The 18,534-nt window shown below is 44.3% G+C and overlaps 1 protein-coding gene across 6 annotated transcripts in view; it reads right to left on the reverse strand.

Annotated features, from left to right (window-relative positions):
* NWD2 (NACHT and WD repeat domain containing 2) overlaps window positions 1–18,534 on the reverse strand; it is a 647,771-nt gene that overhangs the window by 198,714 nt on the left and 430,523 nt on the right. The window contains exon 1 of one of the 6 annotated variants that reach the window (XM_069202128.1): window positions 13,236–13,292. The exons of the other annotated variants lie outside the window; for them this stretch is intronic. Within the exon in view, the coding sequence (XP_069058229.1) occupies window positions 13,236–13,277 (42 nt within the window). The 5' untranslated portion in view covers window positions 13,278–13,292. Of the gene's footprint in view, window positions 1–13,235; window positions 13,293–18,534 lie in introns of those variants that run through there. 6 annotated transcript variants of the gene reach the window in all.

The following is an 18,534-nucleotide window of genomic DNA, read 5'->3' on the forward strand; positions in this document are numbered from 1 at the left end:
AATTTAAATCAATTCAAATATGCTACGGAGCTTTTAAAATTGCCATTAACGTTAACACTCTCTTGGCAGCTATTTTTCATTTCCAGGACAAAAATAAAATCAACACTCTCAATTGGCAAAGAGTAATGCTAAGCACTGTATAATACCAATGTAAAAATGTCAACGTGGCAATATGGCTTTTTAGCACAATTTCAAAGAGAAACGTGTTCCTTCGATTTCCAAATACATGCACTAATTAAATAATTCATATTTACTGTAATACGTTAAACAAACATTGTAAAGTATTACGATGATGCATTCTTAAAAAGATAATGCACCAGAATAGATCCTTTAAAGTCAATGTGCAATAAAAGTCCCACCTGGAAGTGCTACAGCCTTGTTCCTCAAATGGAAAATCAAAGAGTATTTTTTATCCTTTATGCAGTAGGTGCAATCTGGCACCAGAGAAGGTGCCCTCTGTATCATCAGGGCGTTTTTACCTTCTGGTTAGTGCTCAGTGTGAATGACCCTCTCCTGCCTCAAGGTACATCTAACAATAACAATATGTTCACCCTGCCCTGCTTGAGGAAAAAACATAATGATACAAAGTACAGTTTGCATTTGGGAGAGTTACAAACTGCGTCTCGGAAGGCCCGGGATAGCCAGGGAAAGCAGAGAAGAGTTGTAAAAGGCAACAGAGTGAAGAGGAAGTGGACCTTCTTACTACAAGAGCCCAGCGGTGACATACTAAAGCTTGAAGCCTCCTGAAGTGCACCGCTAGCTTAGCGCAAGACACACAAAAATCAAGTCAGAATTAGGGAGAAAATCCTACCAGCAGAACGAAATACAAAAAAAGCCCTAAACCCGTAAGACCAAAAAAAGAGCTACAACTGTATGGATGGTGCTACTGAGAAAATGATGGAAGAAAAACATAATTTGAGAGAGCTGCCATAATTTTACTGACGGCTAGGACTTCTGTGACGATCACCGCACAGAGTATTTATGTGCTACAGACTAGGAGGGGATGAGAGGCACACACAATTACATCAGAAAACAGAGAAGAGAAACAAAACAAATCAGTGAGGGTTAGGAGGGCATCTGGACTTATCGCACACACACTAAAACAAAGAGGACAAGTTAATGTTAATTTTCATCCTTATATATTAGAAAGAAAGGTGCATGACAAACTTCAGGTTTGTACCAAAAAATATTGTCTGAACCCCTTTCCCCCTCTTTCTCCACCTCTCCTAATTTTTCAAAGTTAAGTCAGTGATAGCCGGTGTTCCCACTGCATTGCTCTAAGCAGGACATCATCGATACTCTAGTCACCTATTTTAAGACCAGGCCATCACTTACAATTTTTCTGTTGGTTATCCAGAATCATTTTATTACACAGAAACTATTTGCTTGTGTTGAAAACACATTTTTAGAAATTAAAAAAAAAAAGATTAGGGTCTCAAGACAAAGGATAATAGGTTGATGAGTTCCCAGAATTATTTAGGAACATGTATGGATCAGAACCTGATTGAGGAGTAGATGGGAAAACACCTAAAGCATATCAAACTGTAAATCAAAACAATATGGCATTGCAATCATGGCAGTAAGTCGGTAAAACGAAGGCAATAAATAGAAAGCAGGCATAACAGTAAAAAGTAATATTAAAATAAGTTGATTAATGGCCAGAGACTATGCAGAAATGAACTAGAAGGAGAACGGCATGCATTTGCTGCCATTACAATGAATTATAGCACCATTGGAGGGAAGAGTGGCCGCAAAGGGAATGGAGTAATTAGGTCTGAAGGTTGTTGTGTGAATGAGCCTTGGACGAGTGGATGGATTTGATTCACAAGTTTTATGAATAATGAATCCAGGCCTTTGTAATCAAGCTTGCTTCAGGAACTCAACCAGCTCTCTGTTTCCTATGGCATCTAGTTTACATATATTGACGTTTTTTAATGACTAAATGTCACTGCCTATGCTTCCAGCTCTTCTACTGTGCCCCAATGCAACCCTTTAACTCCTCCGCCCTGACCTGTCTGGCCATCTATATCCCAAGATCTGCTGAACTGGAAATCCTGATCACAGGCTCAATGTTTACTAAAAAGCTATATCTGTGCATTTTGCAAATTCATAGAAGAGATTTGTGCATGCCAACGAGCTGCCTGTGGAACAAACTGAATTGCCATTTCTTGTGATTGTGGAGAGCTTTAGTAGTGTGCACATCGTTTATTCATAGAGGTTTGCATGAAGATCTATAGCTGCCACAGACCCCCCTATCCTCTTTGCGGTCCTGGCCTGGAGCAGGATTTATGCCAAATGGAGTGCAGGCAGAGGTGATATATGTTCCCTGTCAGCAATGCAGATTTCAGCCACTTTGGGCATTTGAGTGTAGGATTTTATTTTTATTTTTAATTTAGAGGTAGAAATGAAATTGTGTCAAGTGCTTTAAGTCCTTGCTGGAGTGAGGAATGGGTTATTTGGTGAATGGATTGATGGTACAGATGGTACACAGCATCTCTATGCATAATGCGTGATGAATGGGTGGAGAACCGATTGGGGACAGAAATCAAATATAGATGGAGACAAGTGATGGATGCAAATTCCAAAGTCTTATTCCAATATGAAAGGAGATGAGTGTCTTCCGGTCGACCACTGAATTACACAGATTTAAGTCACATATACTATACTGCAAGAGACCGCTTCACATTTATTTATTTCACAAGTTTTTTTCTCCAGAGCCATCATCCCTGTGACACGCTACATCCCATTCAGACTTCAAGGACTATAAACAAGCATTTTCTAGTAGATGTGGAAAAGCACACCTAGCTGAGCATTGTTAAAACCTGGAGAGTACAAAAGAGGGATCATGACATCCACATAATAATAAGCAGTTCGACATGAGCAGCCATGTGCACAGCCAAACATGCACAAAGTGATATACTTGTTAAAACCGATGTGTGGAAATTAATGGAAAAACAAAATTAGATACTACATTGGAAGAAACCAAATCATGGAAAACCAATTTGAAGGAAAGACAAGTGTAAGGAAATTCAAACAGAATCGGAAGGAGATGAAATTGGGTGGAGTTTAAAGATAATTAATGTTTTAAGGGGCTAAGAATGGGTGCAGTTTAGGGGCAGGGTTGGTTTTTGGTGTTCAAGCATGGGTGGAGTTTAGGGCTGGTGAAAGGTTTTTAAGGTTTAGTGATGGGTAGAGGTTTTGGCTGGTGAAGGGCTCATGGATGGGTGGAGTTTATGGGCAGAAGGTGTTGTAGGGTTCAGGAATGGGTGGATTTTAGGGTAGCAAGGGATCTTAATGGTTCAGGGATGGGTAGAGTTTAGATCAGAAATTGTTATTTTGGTTTTGGGATAGGTGAAGTTTACAGATGGTGAGGGGTGTTTAGGGTTCAGGGCTTGGTGGAGTTTAGGGTTAGAAAGGTCCTGAAGGGATCAAGAATGGATGGAGTTTAGGGGTGATGAGGGTTTTTTAAGGGTCTGGGATGGATGGCCTATGGGTTAATAGGGTTTTTTTAGAACTCAGGGAAGGGTATTTTTTAGGGGTGATGAGGGTTTTTTAAGGTCCAGCAATGTGTGCTCTTTAGGAGTAGTGTTAGACTGTAGAGTTCAGCAATGGATGGAGTTTAGAGATGGTGAGGACTTTTAAGGGCTCAGGGATGGGTGAGGTTTAGGCAGATTGATGGCTTCTTACATTCAGGAATGGCTAGAGTTTAGGAATAGTGAACGGTTTTTAGGATTCGGAGATGGGTGGGGTTTAGGGGTATAAAGGGCTTTAAGGATTCATGCATGGGTGGAGTTCATGGGTCAAGGATAGGCTGAGCTTCAGCGTTATGAGGGGATTTTAGACGGCAAGCATGGATGGAGTTTAGGGGATGTGAGCGAGTCCAAGATGGATGGTGCTTAGGGGTGGTGAGGGTTCAGCACATTAAAAGCATCCAATGTAATCATTTGAAAATGTAAAATATATACATCTGAAGTAATGTCCCCTGAAACCTATCCATCCGGTAAAAATGCTTCTGAATGTAGACGTGCAGCCATTATATTTACACCTTTAAATAAGAATGCAAAAGCCAATTTCAACAAAAACCCATTCAATGAATTAGTTTCTATGAAATGATGAACATCATTCACCTTGTAAATTTCCATTAAACACTTTAGGTGACATTCTATCTCAGTAATGGTATTCCATTAAATAGTTTTTCTTTGAAATCACATGCAACCATTTAAACATGCTTTTGAGGAAATGTTCATAGCTGTAAGTTAATTACTAAGATTACATGGCATCTTTTGTTCCACCCTCTATTCCTACCACACACAATCCATACACTGTGCTCAAAGTATGACTTATATAGTCATTGCTGACCTACCTCTTTGGTGCTCCATCATCTTCCACGCCAAAAGCATTTGTTTTTTTGGATATAACTTGCTTTTAAAGAATTATGACAAAGTGAACAAATAAAGCTGCATCCCAGAAGGGAATTGAGATTAGTCAGTTAGGGCACCCTAGTGCTGTATTTGGTTAAAAAATAAGTACCATGGCCCAAGGTAATTTTTGGGAAGCCAGTGTGGCTGACACTATCCCTTGCCCTATCCAGCACTGCCTGAATATCGGTGTCTGCACTATCTACTCTATCCTATTCATACAAGAGGGATGTTGGAAATTGGGTTACTGGTTGAGGAAAGTGAGACCCTCAATCCCTTTCAGGGTGAAACACAAGCAAACCCTAAATTAAACTATTCTTAACTCTCAGGTAGCTTGGCACAAAAGCAGACATACTTAACAGGGCCAATGTGTACAGTTTTATGCAGCACGTGAAACAGTAATAACCTGAAAACACAACAGAAGAAAGATCCCACAACAATTTAGAAAAAATACAGTAAAGTTTAATGAATTACTTGAGACCAAAACATAAAAAATCCAATCAGTAGAATCTGAGATATGCCATTTAGTTTTAAGTGAAAATAGTGCTAGAAGAAAAAAGCCCAACTGTGGTCAACTGCGGTCATTTGGTCGCGCCAGACTGGGACAAAGTCACAAGTTTAGGGTGACTGCAATGAATTTCGAGCCAGATGCAGGCACCAAGTTAGGCCTGCTGAACAAAGTACCTTAAATCCTGCCTGAAGGTCACATCTCTTAGTTCTGAGGTAGCTGGAGTGAAGCGATGCGGAGTCCTGTATCATTGTCAAGGATGCTGTTGATGAGGGCGTTGAGATGCAAAGTCCTGCTTCAAGGAATACATTGCGCATCAGCAATTAGAGGAAGCTGGGGGATGTGATGCAAAGTCCTGCATTGTCATCAAGGATGCCAATGCTATCGACAAAGGGTTTGAGATGATAAGGCCTGCGTCAAGGATGTGCTGTGCAGCACCAGTTCTAAAAAACCTGCGGGCTGCAATGCGAGGTCCTATTTTAAAGATGCATGCTGCAGCGGTGATTCCAATGCCACTGTGAGGAGATGTGTCCCACTGCATCAGTTCTGGTCACAGGACCACAGTTGGGCTTACAAAGCACCTTCAGGTCCACTTCCAAGTGTCCAGGACTGGCGTGGCACCACTTGGGGGTAGGACGCACAGCAGGCATTTCCAGGTGCTGGATTCATGGTGCTTGGAACCTTTTCTGTCCCTGAGGCTCTGAACAGGAGGCCAGCCAACAGGCCTTTGGAGTCAGTCTGGTGGTTCTGTGTTCTAGATGCAGGTATAGTCCTTCTCACTTGAGCAGCAGGGCAACAGAGTAGCAGTCCTTCTTGTGGAACAGCACAGAAGTCCGTCTGAGTCTTCCACAGGCCCAGCAGTGTACAGAAGAGTTGGGTCTGAGGGTCCATTATTCATACCTGGTGCCCACTTTGTAGTGGGAGAAAATTCTGGAGGTTTCCACCCCAGAGATGTTAGGAATGTCTTGCTTCCCTGTCCTGGCCCTAGCTTTTCTGTCAAACCAAGGTCAATAAAGCGCTTGTGTTGGGACTTCTATCAGCCTTCGTTGATCCGTTCCTCTTGCTGGCACTAGGCCAAACCACACAAGTGGTGCATGTTTTTGTCAGCACAAGTGGAGCAAAGCTGGGTTGTAGGGAATTTGTGGATTCTTGCAGATTCCAAAAGTTTTAATCATAGAAATGTAAGGAAAATGTGTGATTTTAGGCAAAGTTTGAGGTTTGCAGGACACGGTGGTTAAGAGAACCTCACGGGAATGACACTAGGAACACTACCCTGGCACCTCTTAGTTGTCTACTTTTCAGAAATGTCTGTGGCTGGTAGTTTGTCATGGGTGGAGGCCAGGCATTGCCTAAAACTCCATAGCTACCCATATTGCTGATCTCTCCATGTAGCAATTTAGGGCCTTTTGTGTCAAGGTCTCTTGGCACACCCACACAATTGAGGTACCATTTTTATCAGGAGACTTGAGGAATGTTGTGTGGTAGGAATTTGTGTTCCCTGCAAATGCAACTTTGCTTTTGGAGGAGCTGGACTCAAGCCCCAGGAGCACTCACGTTCCACGTGAGGAACTGTTATGTCATCGTGCCTGGAGGCGCTTATCAGACCCTGCAGGCTCCCTCATTGTGGGCCGCGCCCAGGCTAAGCCCAGGCCAAGGGTGGGCCTGTCCGTGCCTGTCAGTGGCTGGAAGAGACTGGGCTGGGCCATTCCCCTTGTCTCAGTGCTAGACGTTATTGTGTTGGATGGTGAGCACATTTTTATTTTTTCAAATACTGCCCATTGCTAGTTGTGGGTGCCTGGGTTGTCACTTTATTGCTGAGGGTGTCTTTAAGAAGGAATATGGGAAAGCGCAAGGCACCACCCAAGCCGTCCTTCAATATGGGCACCTTCCTGACAAGGAATTCGGGGATTATAGATAAAGAGATTGAATTAGCAACCCACAGGTTGTCTCATCTCCTACTGACTTGAACACGGAGCTTCATCTGCGTTCGATGTTGCCTGTGAGTGAAGTCGGGAGGGCTTGGGCCTGTTGCTGCCAGCTGTGCTGTCTAGCCTGGGGTGTGGGCAGGAAGGCCCCAGGTAGTTGTACTCGGCTCAGGAAGCCTCCTTACAAGCTGGGGCAGAATGTTCTTGGAGTGCTGCAGAGGGGAAAGTTTGAAGAGAGTGTCACAAGGGTACAAGAAAAGGAAGAGACTGGAGCCTAGCGGGAAGGAGAAGCACCCTAGGTCCTCCCAGGCCTCTTTAGGAGGAGGTGACACACTGTGTAAGGGGGGCACCCTAATATGAACACTGTCCTAGAATCCTAATACTTATGTTGTTGCCACCTTGGATGCCAAACTGGAACCTATTCACCAGCACTTATCAGCAATTGAGGGGAACTTGACCAACCTCCATAGCCTTTTAGGAAACATTGGTATGGGGCACCAGGGGCATCAAGGGGATCCCTCTTAATCCACAGCCATCTTGAACCTACCGTTTACCTCTTTTCCAGGAGGCTGCAGCTGGCAGGGTGGTGTGCGCCCACTAGGGCCGATGGCCACCGCAGTGGAAGATCTGGGAGCACTTTCAAACACACAGATGGGGGATTTGGGGTGAATGTCTTGCCCCGCCATTTCCTCTCATCATAAAAGGGGTGGTGTGGTCGATGGAGGTTGTGCGAGTGGGGGCCAGTCATGACGGGTGGGTGTTGTAATGCAAGGGGGACTGATGATGGGGAAAAAGGCCATGGTGGACTGCAAAAGGAACAACCTGTGTTTTACCTTTCACCTAGTCAGGTAATCCTGGATTTAGCCCAAGAAGCCACTCCCTATGTTGTTGTCTTGGGTAATGGGCCCCCTCTCAGATCTGACACACAGGAGTTTTTTTTACCAACTAGGAAATACAGTGTTGCTTTGGTTAGGCCTAAATACGGCCTTGGGGGACTGTGTGGGTGGCCGGATCATATTGAGTCAGTTGTGTGGAAAAAGGTGATAAGTCCTTGAAGAGCAATTGTGTAGTGTCCACTTTTGATAGACTGCATGTGTCGGGAGTGGTATTGACTCTTTTAGAGGCCCCTCCTCCAATGGCTTTGAACCTTCAATCAGGGAATTTCCGTTGGGCTTCTTCTATCAGCCCCCCAAATTGTTTATAATCATAATCCTTGGTAAGCTCCAGGATGGCAGAAAATGGCAAGGGCATCTGAGTCTGCAAACCACCCGGCCCTGGCTTCAGTTAACAACTTTGATGCCTTATCCAATTTAGATGTTTGTGATTGACTGGGGGAGAATGCTTTGTGGAATCCCGCACCGATGAGTGGTGCAGAGCCCCCGAGGTTTTAACTGAGGCGGCAGTTAGGGTTAATACGGAGATTTCACACTTACAGGTGCATGCAGGGTGCACGTTTACAAGTTTATGCAGATTTGTTAACTGGAAGGTGGCAAGGATCACAGGGAAACTTGGAGACCTTTTTCACCCTGGCCGGGTGTTCAAGGGCAGGTCGAGCAAAAGGTGGACTGACAATATTAATTTCATTGGCTAATAGGGGGAAGATCGAGGCTCTATGTCCTGGCGCCCCAGCACTGAAGGCTGTGCTCTTTTCCTCAGGTGTAAGGAAACTGGTAGTAATCAATTACTACAATGCTAGATATTCTGCTTTAAATGGGTGTAACGTGCAGATGTTGAGCTCTTTGGTTAATGACACTATGAGATTCAAGCTATTGTCAGCCCCCATCCCTATATTTAAAAAAACAAAAAACTCCCTGGCATCTAGTTAGCTTTCTGCCCCCCTGATTGGCAGATCTTGGGTAATTAGCCCCATATGCGCCCCAAGGGGGCTGAAAGACTGTGCCCTGATTTATTTGGAGTGGGGGCATGGCCATGACCATGGTGGGCAGCCCCCACCCCTATTTTTAAAATAATTCCATGGTCCCTAGTGGGCTTTCTGCCAGATTTGGGTAATTACCCCCATCTGACTGCAAGGATACAGAAAGACTGTGTTTCTTCATTTATTTGGGGTGAGGGCATGGCCATGCTTATAATTGGCATCCCCACCCCTCTTTTTTTTTAAAGAAAAAAATTCCCTGGTGTTTAGTGTGCTATCTGCCCACCTGGGGGGCAGATCAGGGTAATTTTCCCTATATGCCCCCCAGTGGCAGAAAGACTGTGCACCAAGTATTTGGGATGGGAGCATGGCCTTGTCCATGGTGGGAAACCCCTACCCCTATATTTCAATTTATCAAAGGATCCTTGATGTCTAGTGGGCTTTCTGTCCATAGATCAGGTGTTATTTGTCCCATCTGCCTTCCAAGGGGGCAGAAAGGCTGCATTGTAGAATCCAAAGGCCAGGGGGAGCACAAGCCCTTGCCCGAGGGGCCACTCTCCCTTCCCTGGTAGCTAGTTGGTGGATGCCTGCTTGGATCCACTGAGCAGAGGTACCTTTGGAAAGGGAATATTCTCCCCTTTCTAATGAAACATATCCCATTAGAATAAGTGCTTGGGGGCTGTGCTAACCCCCAGAGCACTGATTGAGGGAAAGTATAAGAATGTAATTGGCTCCTTTTACTTTTACTACAATGACGTCAGTGCGCCCTGTGTGTCGATTGTCATTGTAGGGGAAAAAATAATCAGAATGCTAAGGATGCTCTTCCCGAGTAGCCTGATAAAAATAAATAAATAAAGGACTCCCTCTGGTGCAGACCACCAGAGGGGCAGTTAGGTGCCCTTCCCGATACATGTACCCGGAAGATATTGGGGCTGATGGCCATTGGTCGACACTTGCACTTATAGGGTTAATGAGAGAACCCGTGATTCCTTCTTCTGAGGTCTCAAGATGGAAAAGATTCAATGTTATGTTAGTCTCACTCACTGACCAGATGGTATATGGTTGTGTACTTAGTAAGTAAAGATCACCCACCAACTATGGTCTGGGATGATTTCAAAGTCACCAGAGGATTGCAGAAAGTCATGCAACAGTCACTGAACATGACCCTCAAGCTCATTTGCTACATTACAGTTGGTTCCCCTAATTCAAGCATTGTTAGACATAAAGTGAGTCTCTCCATCTTCTGCTATCTCAAGAATGTCCCTGTGCTGATTTTTAAGGGTGGTCAATCTCACAAATAGGTAATCACGTTAATGCACCTGCTCAGATAGGTTTGTTTTGATATGATCAAGTTGAATTTCTGCCTCTTTAGATTGCACTCCAGATCTGTTGATGTTGAAGACTTAGGGCCTGATTCTAACTGAGGCGGGCGGCGGTAGCCACCCGCCTCGCGGGAACCGCCATATGAGGCCATTCAGGCTTTCCCGCTGGGCTGGCGGGCGACCGCCAGAAGGCCGCCCGCCAGCCCAGCGGGAAACCCCTCCCCACGAGGAAGCCGGCTCCGAATGGAGCCGGCGGAGTGGGTATGTGCGACGGGTGCAGTGGCACCCGTCGCGTATTTCAGTGTCTGCATAGCAGACACTGAAATACATAGTGGGGCCCTCTTACGGGGCCCCCTGCAGTGCCCATGCCATAGGCATGGGCACTGCAGGGGCCCCCAGGGGCCCCGCGGCACCCCCTACCGCCATCCTGTTCAACAGGATGGCGGTAGGGGGTGTCAGAATCCCCATGGCGGCGGAGCGCGCTCCGCCGCCAGGAAGGATTCTAAAGGGCAGCGGAAAACCGGCGGGAGACCGCCGGTTTTCCGCATCTGACGCGGCCGAACCGCCGCGGTCAGAATGCCCTGCGGGGCACCGCCGGCCTGTCGGCGGTGCTCCCGCCGACCCTGGCCCCCGATGACCCCCTTAGTGAAGTCCTGGTGTAATGCAGCTATGTCCTTTTTAATTTCTGGGATCAGCAGCTGTAAGCCTCCTTATGTAGAGTGAGCATACAAGTCAATCTACAACACCAGAACATTAATTACAGATTGAGATCAGGGAGGAACAACCTTATCCTTCTTTCTGTCAGTCTTCTGCCCAATTAACAGAGCTTTAATTAAGGGTGCAGTGGGCCACTTCCAACGCCACAATCCACAAGTTGGTGGCCCTTATATAATAAACTGCCAATATGTTCAGACAGCCATTCAGGATCAATTATAACAGTATATTCAGGAGCCAAGACAAAATAACACTGAAGGGTATCCTGAAGTCAACTGATCATCATTCATGTGGGTAACTAAAGGGCAGGGAAATAATCTGCAGTACACCCAGCAATGGTGACCACCCCCACCACCACCTTATTTGACTAGGCCATAGCAGTGGATACTAAGAATCACAAACCCTTTGAGCAGATTAGTGAAGTGCCAACATAATTTGTTCTTGAGAGCCTATTGGCCACACTCCTATTCCTCTGAATGCTGATGGTGATAATTATGAGATCTCAATTTAGTTGTTCTTCTAACGCCCTTCATAGGCTGTAACAACTGGATAAGAGAAGCAGGCAGAATTCTACTGTCAGTCTCAGGAAGAGAATTTTGAGTTAAATACCACATCCAGAGTATAGGGCAAATAGTTCTTGCCCATATGAGCCACAAGGGTAAATCCTCACAAACACCTGACCCATCCACCTGACACCAAAGGCGTCCTTATGTTGCACATGCTGCCGGTTTCCAATGCTTAGCACAGGTGTGTCCCCAGATTAGAGATCCAGGGTGGCGTGATCAACATTCAGTATAAGGTCAACAAGCAGTGCTTCTACACCTTTGCTCTACTTCTTTTTGATCCGCCCGGATCCCTGTTTTCCAGGCATATCACAATATCTCAGACCATCTGAACTTCATGGCCAAAGAAGTGCTCCAATGGCAATATAGGCATGATCTATTCATCCCACATGGGAAAGTAGTTCATCTGACATCCACAATTTACCATCTGCAGACCAGATGGTCAGATCTATACCTCTGGTCTGCGTTGATTACTCTTTCAAGGTCAGTTGCTATATTCAATGTAATATTACCAAGACACGAAATAGGGAGTTATCACAGGTGCCTGTAACCAAGACCTCAGCAAGCTCACATCTTGTCAAATTTTCAATTTAGATGTGCCACTGTTATTGGTTATTTCTGAGTAGACTTCAACCTAGTGTACCAGTATAATTTTTAGGAGTAAAGGAAGGATAGCATATGATTGTGTGATACGTTTGGAAATCTAAAGGTCACGTGCTTTGTTAAAGCTCAGTGTGAAAGAGACTTGGATAAATCAGACATACTTGAAATCTGTCACAATGACATTTCAGCTGCTAGGGAGCAAAGACAAGGATTTTAAGACTGTGCTGCTACTTTTCCAAAGTCAGTGTTAAATATATGCTTATGGTCCATGAGCAAGATGCCTTACTTAAAATGGCTAATGCACAGCGCTGTGGCCTCAGTCACTCTCTCTCTCTCATATACACATGCACGCACAGCACTCCCCATCTGTTCCATTTCCTAAAATTGATGGATGGCACACATGCACACTATGCTCAGTATGCTAGCAATCATATTACCAGGTTGATGATCTCACAGCCCTGAGGCCTGTGAGGTCATCAGCCCAGCAAAGCACCAGCTTTCTGAGCTGTGTTCCACCCCATGATGACATCTCATAAATGCTTGCCCTGGGCGCTTCAGGGTGAAGCCCTGTAGAGCCACGGGCTTCTCATCTGTCAAGGACTGCAGCCTCACTGACCCCACCCCACTCTGTGACGATTTGAACAAGGGTGGAGTTAGACGGTGTAGGCAGGAAGATGCACAAGATTCTGCGCAGTCAGCTCAAGTTTAATTGATCCAATGCTCAGAATCCAATGCACAGTTTCTGCACTCAAAATACATCTGGTCAGATTCTGCAGGAGTTACACTGCAGAACTGTTTTGTTTTCAGCTGTTTGGCCCACATCATGTGACCCTTCTCAGACACCAGAAGAAAAGGCACAAGGTGCAGGGTAGAAGTGGGTGTTCCTGAAATTAACAGTGAGAGCCAAAGGTGAGGATTGGCACTGGCTCTAAAAGCCTGTGTACGACCCAATCCCTGTAAATATTTCCCAAACAAGGCATGCAACAAAATCGTGTTAGCCCGTATTTCTCCATGTGAAAAATCCTTGATGTAGCATGACCCACACCCAGAGATCTTAATTTCAAAGTTGCTTCAAATTATTATTGTGACTTTTGAATTGGAGCATCTGCCACCAATTGAAAATGCTGAAATTCCATGTTAATGGTTATATTGCTGTTTTACTGTTCCATAAACCACAGGGCAATATGACACCCCCTCACAAATGCTGTGAGGGTGTGTGAGGTGTGCAGGGAGGTTGGCTGACCGATTTTATAATCCATGTCCTATTTCACAAATGCAATGAGATATAAGAGAATGAAAGCAAGCATACTAGTCTTACGATACACATCTTTGTGCTGCTTGCTATCTCCATGAAGCACCCATGATTGCCTCCCTAGGAGTAAAAGAAATCGTAAAAGATATCAAAAGCTCACCAAAATATGTCAAAATATCTTAGTCATACGTGCGTTACACAGAATTTTCTAAAGGAAATATATCTGCAAGATATGCAGAATAATTAGAGTAACAGTGCTCACCAACATAAAAATGACTGCCATTGAGTTTCTAAGTATAAATTTAACACACAGTATCACTTGCTGTGTTAAATAAAGTGCTTTCCAACACGTTCCACTAACAAGTCTTGCATTGTAGCACATCAAAACTTAAATTAGTGGGCCCTCTCAGAAAATTGGGACATTTACCAAATTTACAGAAATTTGCTGGGATAGATGTGACAAACCCGTGGCTGTCCTAGCAAATCCTGGTTGTCCAGCCATCCTACACCAGAGGCATAAATTGTGATTGGTTTTGGAAAGGTATGGTTACCAGGTGAGTGGTATAAAAGTGGCTACGGGCACAAAGCATATCAGGTTACTATGATTTCTTTTTATCATGTACAAACATGCAGGATGGATCTGGACAAACTCATTAGGAAGTGGGTAGGACGTGCATGGTTCGTATGTTAAAAGTTCTAATTAGTGTTTAGAAGGACACTTTAATAGCTGCCACAAAGTCAATGATTTTGCAACCACTCGAAGCAAGTAGAGGTAGAATAATTGGTGTGAATAAGGCGTACATGAAAATGCTGTGCATTTATGTGTATATATGGGAAGCACAAGTCCCTTAACAATCTATGTAGATAAAGAAAGCTGCCTTTACTAAACAAAAGTGTATTCACTTTCTGCATAGTTGCAGAAGCAAAAAGGGAGAAGTCACTTCAGAGCACTGCTTTCGTGTGACATATTCATTAAACATTGCACACAATACTTCTTACTCCATCAATGCTTCTTGTTTTGGAACTTCATTCCTCTACCCCTCCAATCCCAAAATATTTTTTTGCACAAAGGCCTTGAGGAGCGGGGCTATGGAGCATGTACATCAAGAGCATCTGACTTTGTTTCTTTAAAAAACTCTGTAAAAACTGTTGCTTTTCATCATATGATTAAAAAAAAAACTGAGCTGTACCGTTTTACCCAATGTTTTTTTTTAAATTCTCGTGGGGAGCATCAGTTCTGAACTCCTCTTAGGATAATCGTGCTCGCTCAGGCAAATTCATTTTACACCCCTCCACTTTCACACTTAACCAGCAGCCACTGCTGTTTTGCATCCCATCTCCACTGTTTTTCCCCTTACAATTTCTCTAGACTCTCTTAAGTCCTTTCACCTCCTAGAAGAAGTCAAACATTATTTTGGTTACCCAGGTGAGTATAAAAGGACATCACAGAGAACAAGCACTATGTTAAAACATCTCAAAACAACACTATGCATAGAGATACAAGCATCAAAAGCAACAATGCACCAGTACAATACAGAAATCAAAACATCAAGGAGTCACCAGCATATCACATGGGTGTTGTATCAGCCCCCTTTTTGAGTATCCTTCACCCTACAATGACAAACGTAAGTAAAGTGCATGTACCAACTTATGAACAAAAAAACATAGTTACTAAGTGGCAACAGCCGCAATACGTAAAATTCAGGCCAAAATAAAATACGTAGCCCAAATTTTGATAATATTTTAGGGGTTGTACAAACCACCCAGAAGGAGGATCCACATCATTTAAAAAACATTGATTTCCTTCTGTTAATGACACATTTTAGGAAGGAACGTTTGTTAACACAATTGGACAGATACACTAGCTGCCACAGGTATTCCAGGGCCGTCTCCAGGCTTCTGATGTCCCGTTTCCTAATATTTGGGATTAAAACAGTTTACTAAAACCAATATAAAATTTACAAAGGAAGGTAAAATGTAAAAAGCTCTGGGTTAGAATTCATCATATGGACACAGCAAAACTTTGGAGGAGTCAAACTGACCCAAGGAGAAACCTAAGAGCCATCTCACAAATCTCAGTTTAAAGCAGGGAAGTAACATTCTATCCCATGAGCGGTCTATCCACTCCAGATATGGTTCCAGGTCAGATGTGGTGCATAATTGAGCATGACACCATCTCCCACACCACCTTATGCACCAGACTACACAACGCACGCACCCGCGGCAAGGCCTTGGAGTGGATCCGTTCCTTCCCCACGTGAAGAACCCACAGTCAGACTCCAACCATTCATCTCGGAACCAACAGAAACCAGCAGTGGAGTCTCCTAGGGCTCCTGCTTGAGCCCCAACCTCTTTAATATCTACATTACCTCCCTCACCAAGATCAGCAGACACCATGGCCTCAACATTGTTTCCTACACTGACAACACACAGCTAATTCTATCCCTTACCAATGAACCATCAACAGCCAAGAGCAACTTCCACAATTGAGTGAGAGCAGTCGCCGACTGGATGAAAGACAGCTGCTTCAAGCTCAATTCGGACAAGACATAGATCCTCATCCTAGGCCCCACACCCACTGCCTTGGATGAATCCTGGTGGCCAACATCCCTTGGAACCGCCACTGACCATACATGCAACCTTGGTATCAATCTCGGCTCCTCGCAGTCCATGGTCCACCAAGTCAATGGTGTCTCATTGCCGTACTTCTACAGACTTCTCCTGCTCTGGAAGAATTTGAAGTGGATCCCCATCAAAACAAGAAGGACGGTCACCCATGCACTTGTCAGCAGCAAACTCGACTATGGCAATGCACTCTATGCCGGCATCACAAAGAAATTTCAAACAAGACTCCAGAGAATACAGAACACAGAGGTCAGAATCATCCTGGACATACCCTGCCACAGCCACATCTCTGCCCTCTTGAGAAACCTGAGTTAAGATAACTGACCCATACGTTAATATTGGGTGACGCTTTCTTCTGAACATCTCCAACAATGGGGCCATTGTGTTGTAGTTTAGCAGCGATTAGATTAAGCATTAGCAGAAGACATCTTGTATTTAGTAACTATTGTGAACATTTTGCGGAACCCATTTTGTATTCATGGCAGCCATTTTCTCTGCCACATGCTGCCATGTGCTCACCATGTGCTCTGTCCTACCTTTCTGTTAACTACTCTTGAAAATCTGCCTAGTGACAAGTTATATTTAACATCTCCCACTTCGCACATGCTCAGTAAGGTCTGCAGCTGTTAGTCCTTGAAAACTGTCAGCTCCTCCTACCTGTCGACTGTGCATTTCCACATGACCTTACATGTATGCAAGTCTTGCTTCTATAATTGTACCACCTCCTTTTAGCCCCTGCGTGGGTATAAAAGGACCATGCTCTCTCAGTTCAGTGTGCTACTTCAAACATTACCGAAGGGTGCTGTTTCAACTGTAGTACCACCTCATGGGGTTAATAAACTTTGTCTTTTATTTCAGTTTCTGTGCCAACTTCTTCCTACATGGTCTGAGGACTTTGTGCAGAGAAAGGTGAACCCCTTGCACTAGTAGGCCTTGCTGAGGCTTACTTCAACAAATTGGAGCCCGAACAGGGACTCATCGGCAACTCGGATGCCCAACGGATTGGTTGCGATGAAGGATTGGGATCTCGCTGCGGACGATCAATGCCTGAGGAGACCCGAGTCTTGGCAACCACGGTGTTTTTCCCTTCTTTCTGATTTGACCATCCAGGTGGCGCCGGTCCTCGACTGAGATCCTTTTTGTTCATTCGTCATGCAGTGACCATTTGGTCGATTTTAGAATTTGGCAGTTGGAACCTGGACACCCTGTGATTGGTAAGAGCCGTTTTACGGCACTTGCTGTGGGTTTTGATGCCTTTGTTTGGTAATGTAGTTTAGCACTACTTACTGTGGCTCTCGTGTTTTGGGTGACTAGTCAATTTGTGTCCTTTGAATTGATATATAAATTGCAATTTATATAGGCAGGTAATGAGGAGAATTTTCTCCAATTTAATTTTGATTTGAACGGCACCTTAAGTGCTACTTTGATTATAATATTGCATATTCTGCATTATTATTTGGCATGCATGTTTTTAGCGCACTTCGTAGGATGTGTTGCTTTTGTAATGGTACCAATTTGAGACTGGAAGAATCGCAACCGGCACCCCCAGAGGGGACGCCAAATAGAGATATGTATGTTAAACATGGTCTTTCTTCTATAATGTACAGCACATTATGGAATAAATACACTTGTGCGGATCCTGAGTTACGTTGGCCTATGCATGGGTCATTTGATTTGCAAAAGATTGAGTATGTGGAACAATGTATGTGTAAGCGAAAGTCTAGGCAAGATATGTTTGACTGTGTACGAATGTGGGAGAAAGAAGTGCGTGGATGAGTGAAGCGTGAGCAAGCCTTGCTTGAGAATGAGCAGCGGAAGAATGTATATGTGAAAGCATTGGAAATGAGAAAGAAAGAAATAAATGACTTAAAGGAGCTAGAAGAGAAAGAACGTAAATTACAGGTAACTGGCCAATACACCGTTAGGCAACCTCTCTATCCTATCCTTAATAAACCACAGGATGATTTATTGTTATTAGATCGCTCTCCACCTCCGTATGTCGTTCCTTCTGCCCCTCATGAGTTAGTTAAGGCCTCCAGTTCGGAGCAACAGAAGATGCGAGACAGTCGCTCTATGTTGCCTGCTGACCGTGCGTCTGAGCTTAGACCTATTGCTCGTAAAACAATTCGTAGCGTCTCTGCTTCTGAACTTTTAGACAACATGAAAGGGTGGACGGAAAAGGAGCAGCTATATTTTACTGAGGCATTTGGCTCAGAAGTTATTGAACTATATTGGAAATATTCTGATGAGTTAGAGCCCGATGATGTAGCAGCTGATCATAAGCAAATGCGTGATGGTCTTTTTGTTTTCTCCCAGGTGGCTGATGCAATCAGGCGTTTGGTGAAATTATGTGTTACGGCAGTCCGCTTGCAAGAGGAGAAAAGGGATGTGGACATAGTTGCACGGACATCTCAAACCGATGGGGTGGTAGCTTCCATCTTCGGAACAGATAAGACTATGATAGTTCACACGAAACCAATGCGGGAGGCCGCGCCTTTGTATGTTCCTCCTAAAGGATTGGGAACAAGTGATGATAAAACTTCTGTTGATGCTAAGGGTTATTTTATTTATAATTGGGTGTATGCTCCTTGGAATAGGGCAGATGTAATGGCACTTAAAACAGCATTACCTGACCCGCGGAAAAATCCAGCCGCCTTTTATGAGGAAGTTGAGGGAGCAATTAGTTCTTGTACTATGATTTTGGCTGACATTGATTTATTTTTCGGATTGA

This window comes from Pleurodeles waltl, chromosome 1_2 (genome assembly GCF_031143425.1).
Source record: "Pleurodeles waltl isolate 20211129_DDA chromosome 1_2, aPleWal1.hap1.20221129, whole genome shotgun sequence".
In the NCBI taxonomy this organism is placed as follows: Eukaryota; Metazoa; Chordata; class Amphibia; order Caudata; family Salamandridae; genus Pleurodeles; species Pleurodeles waltl.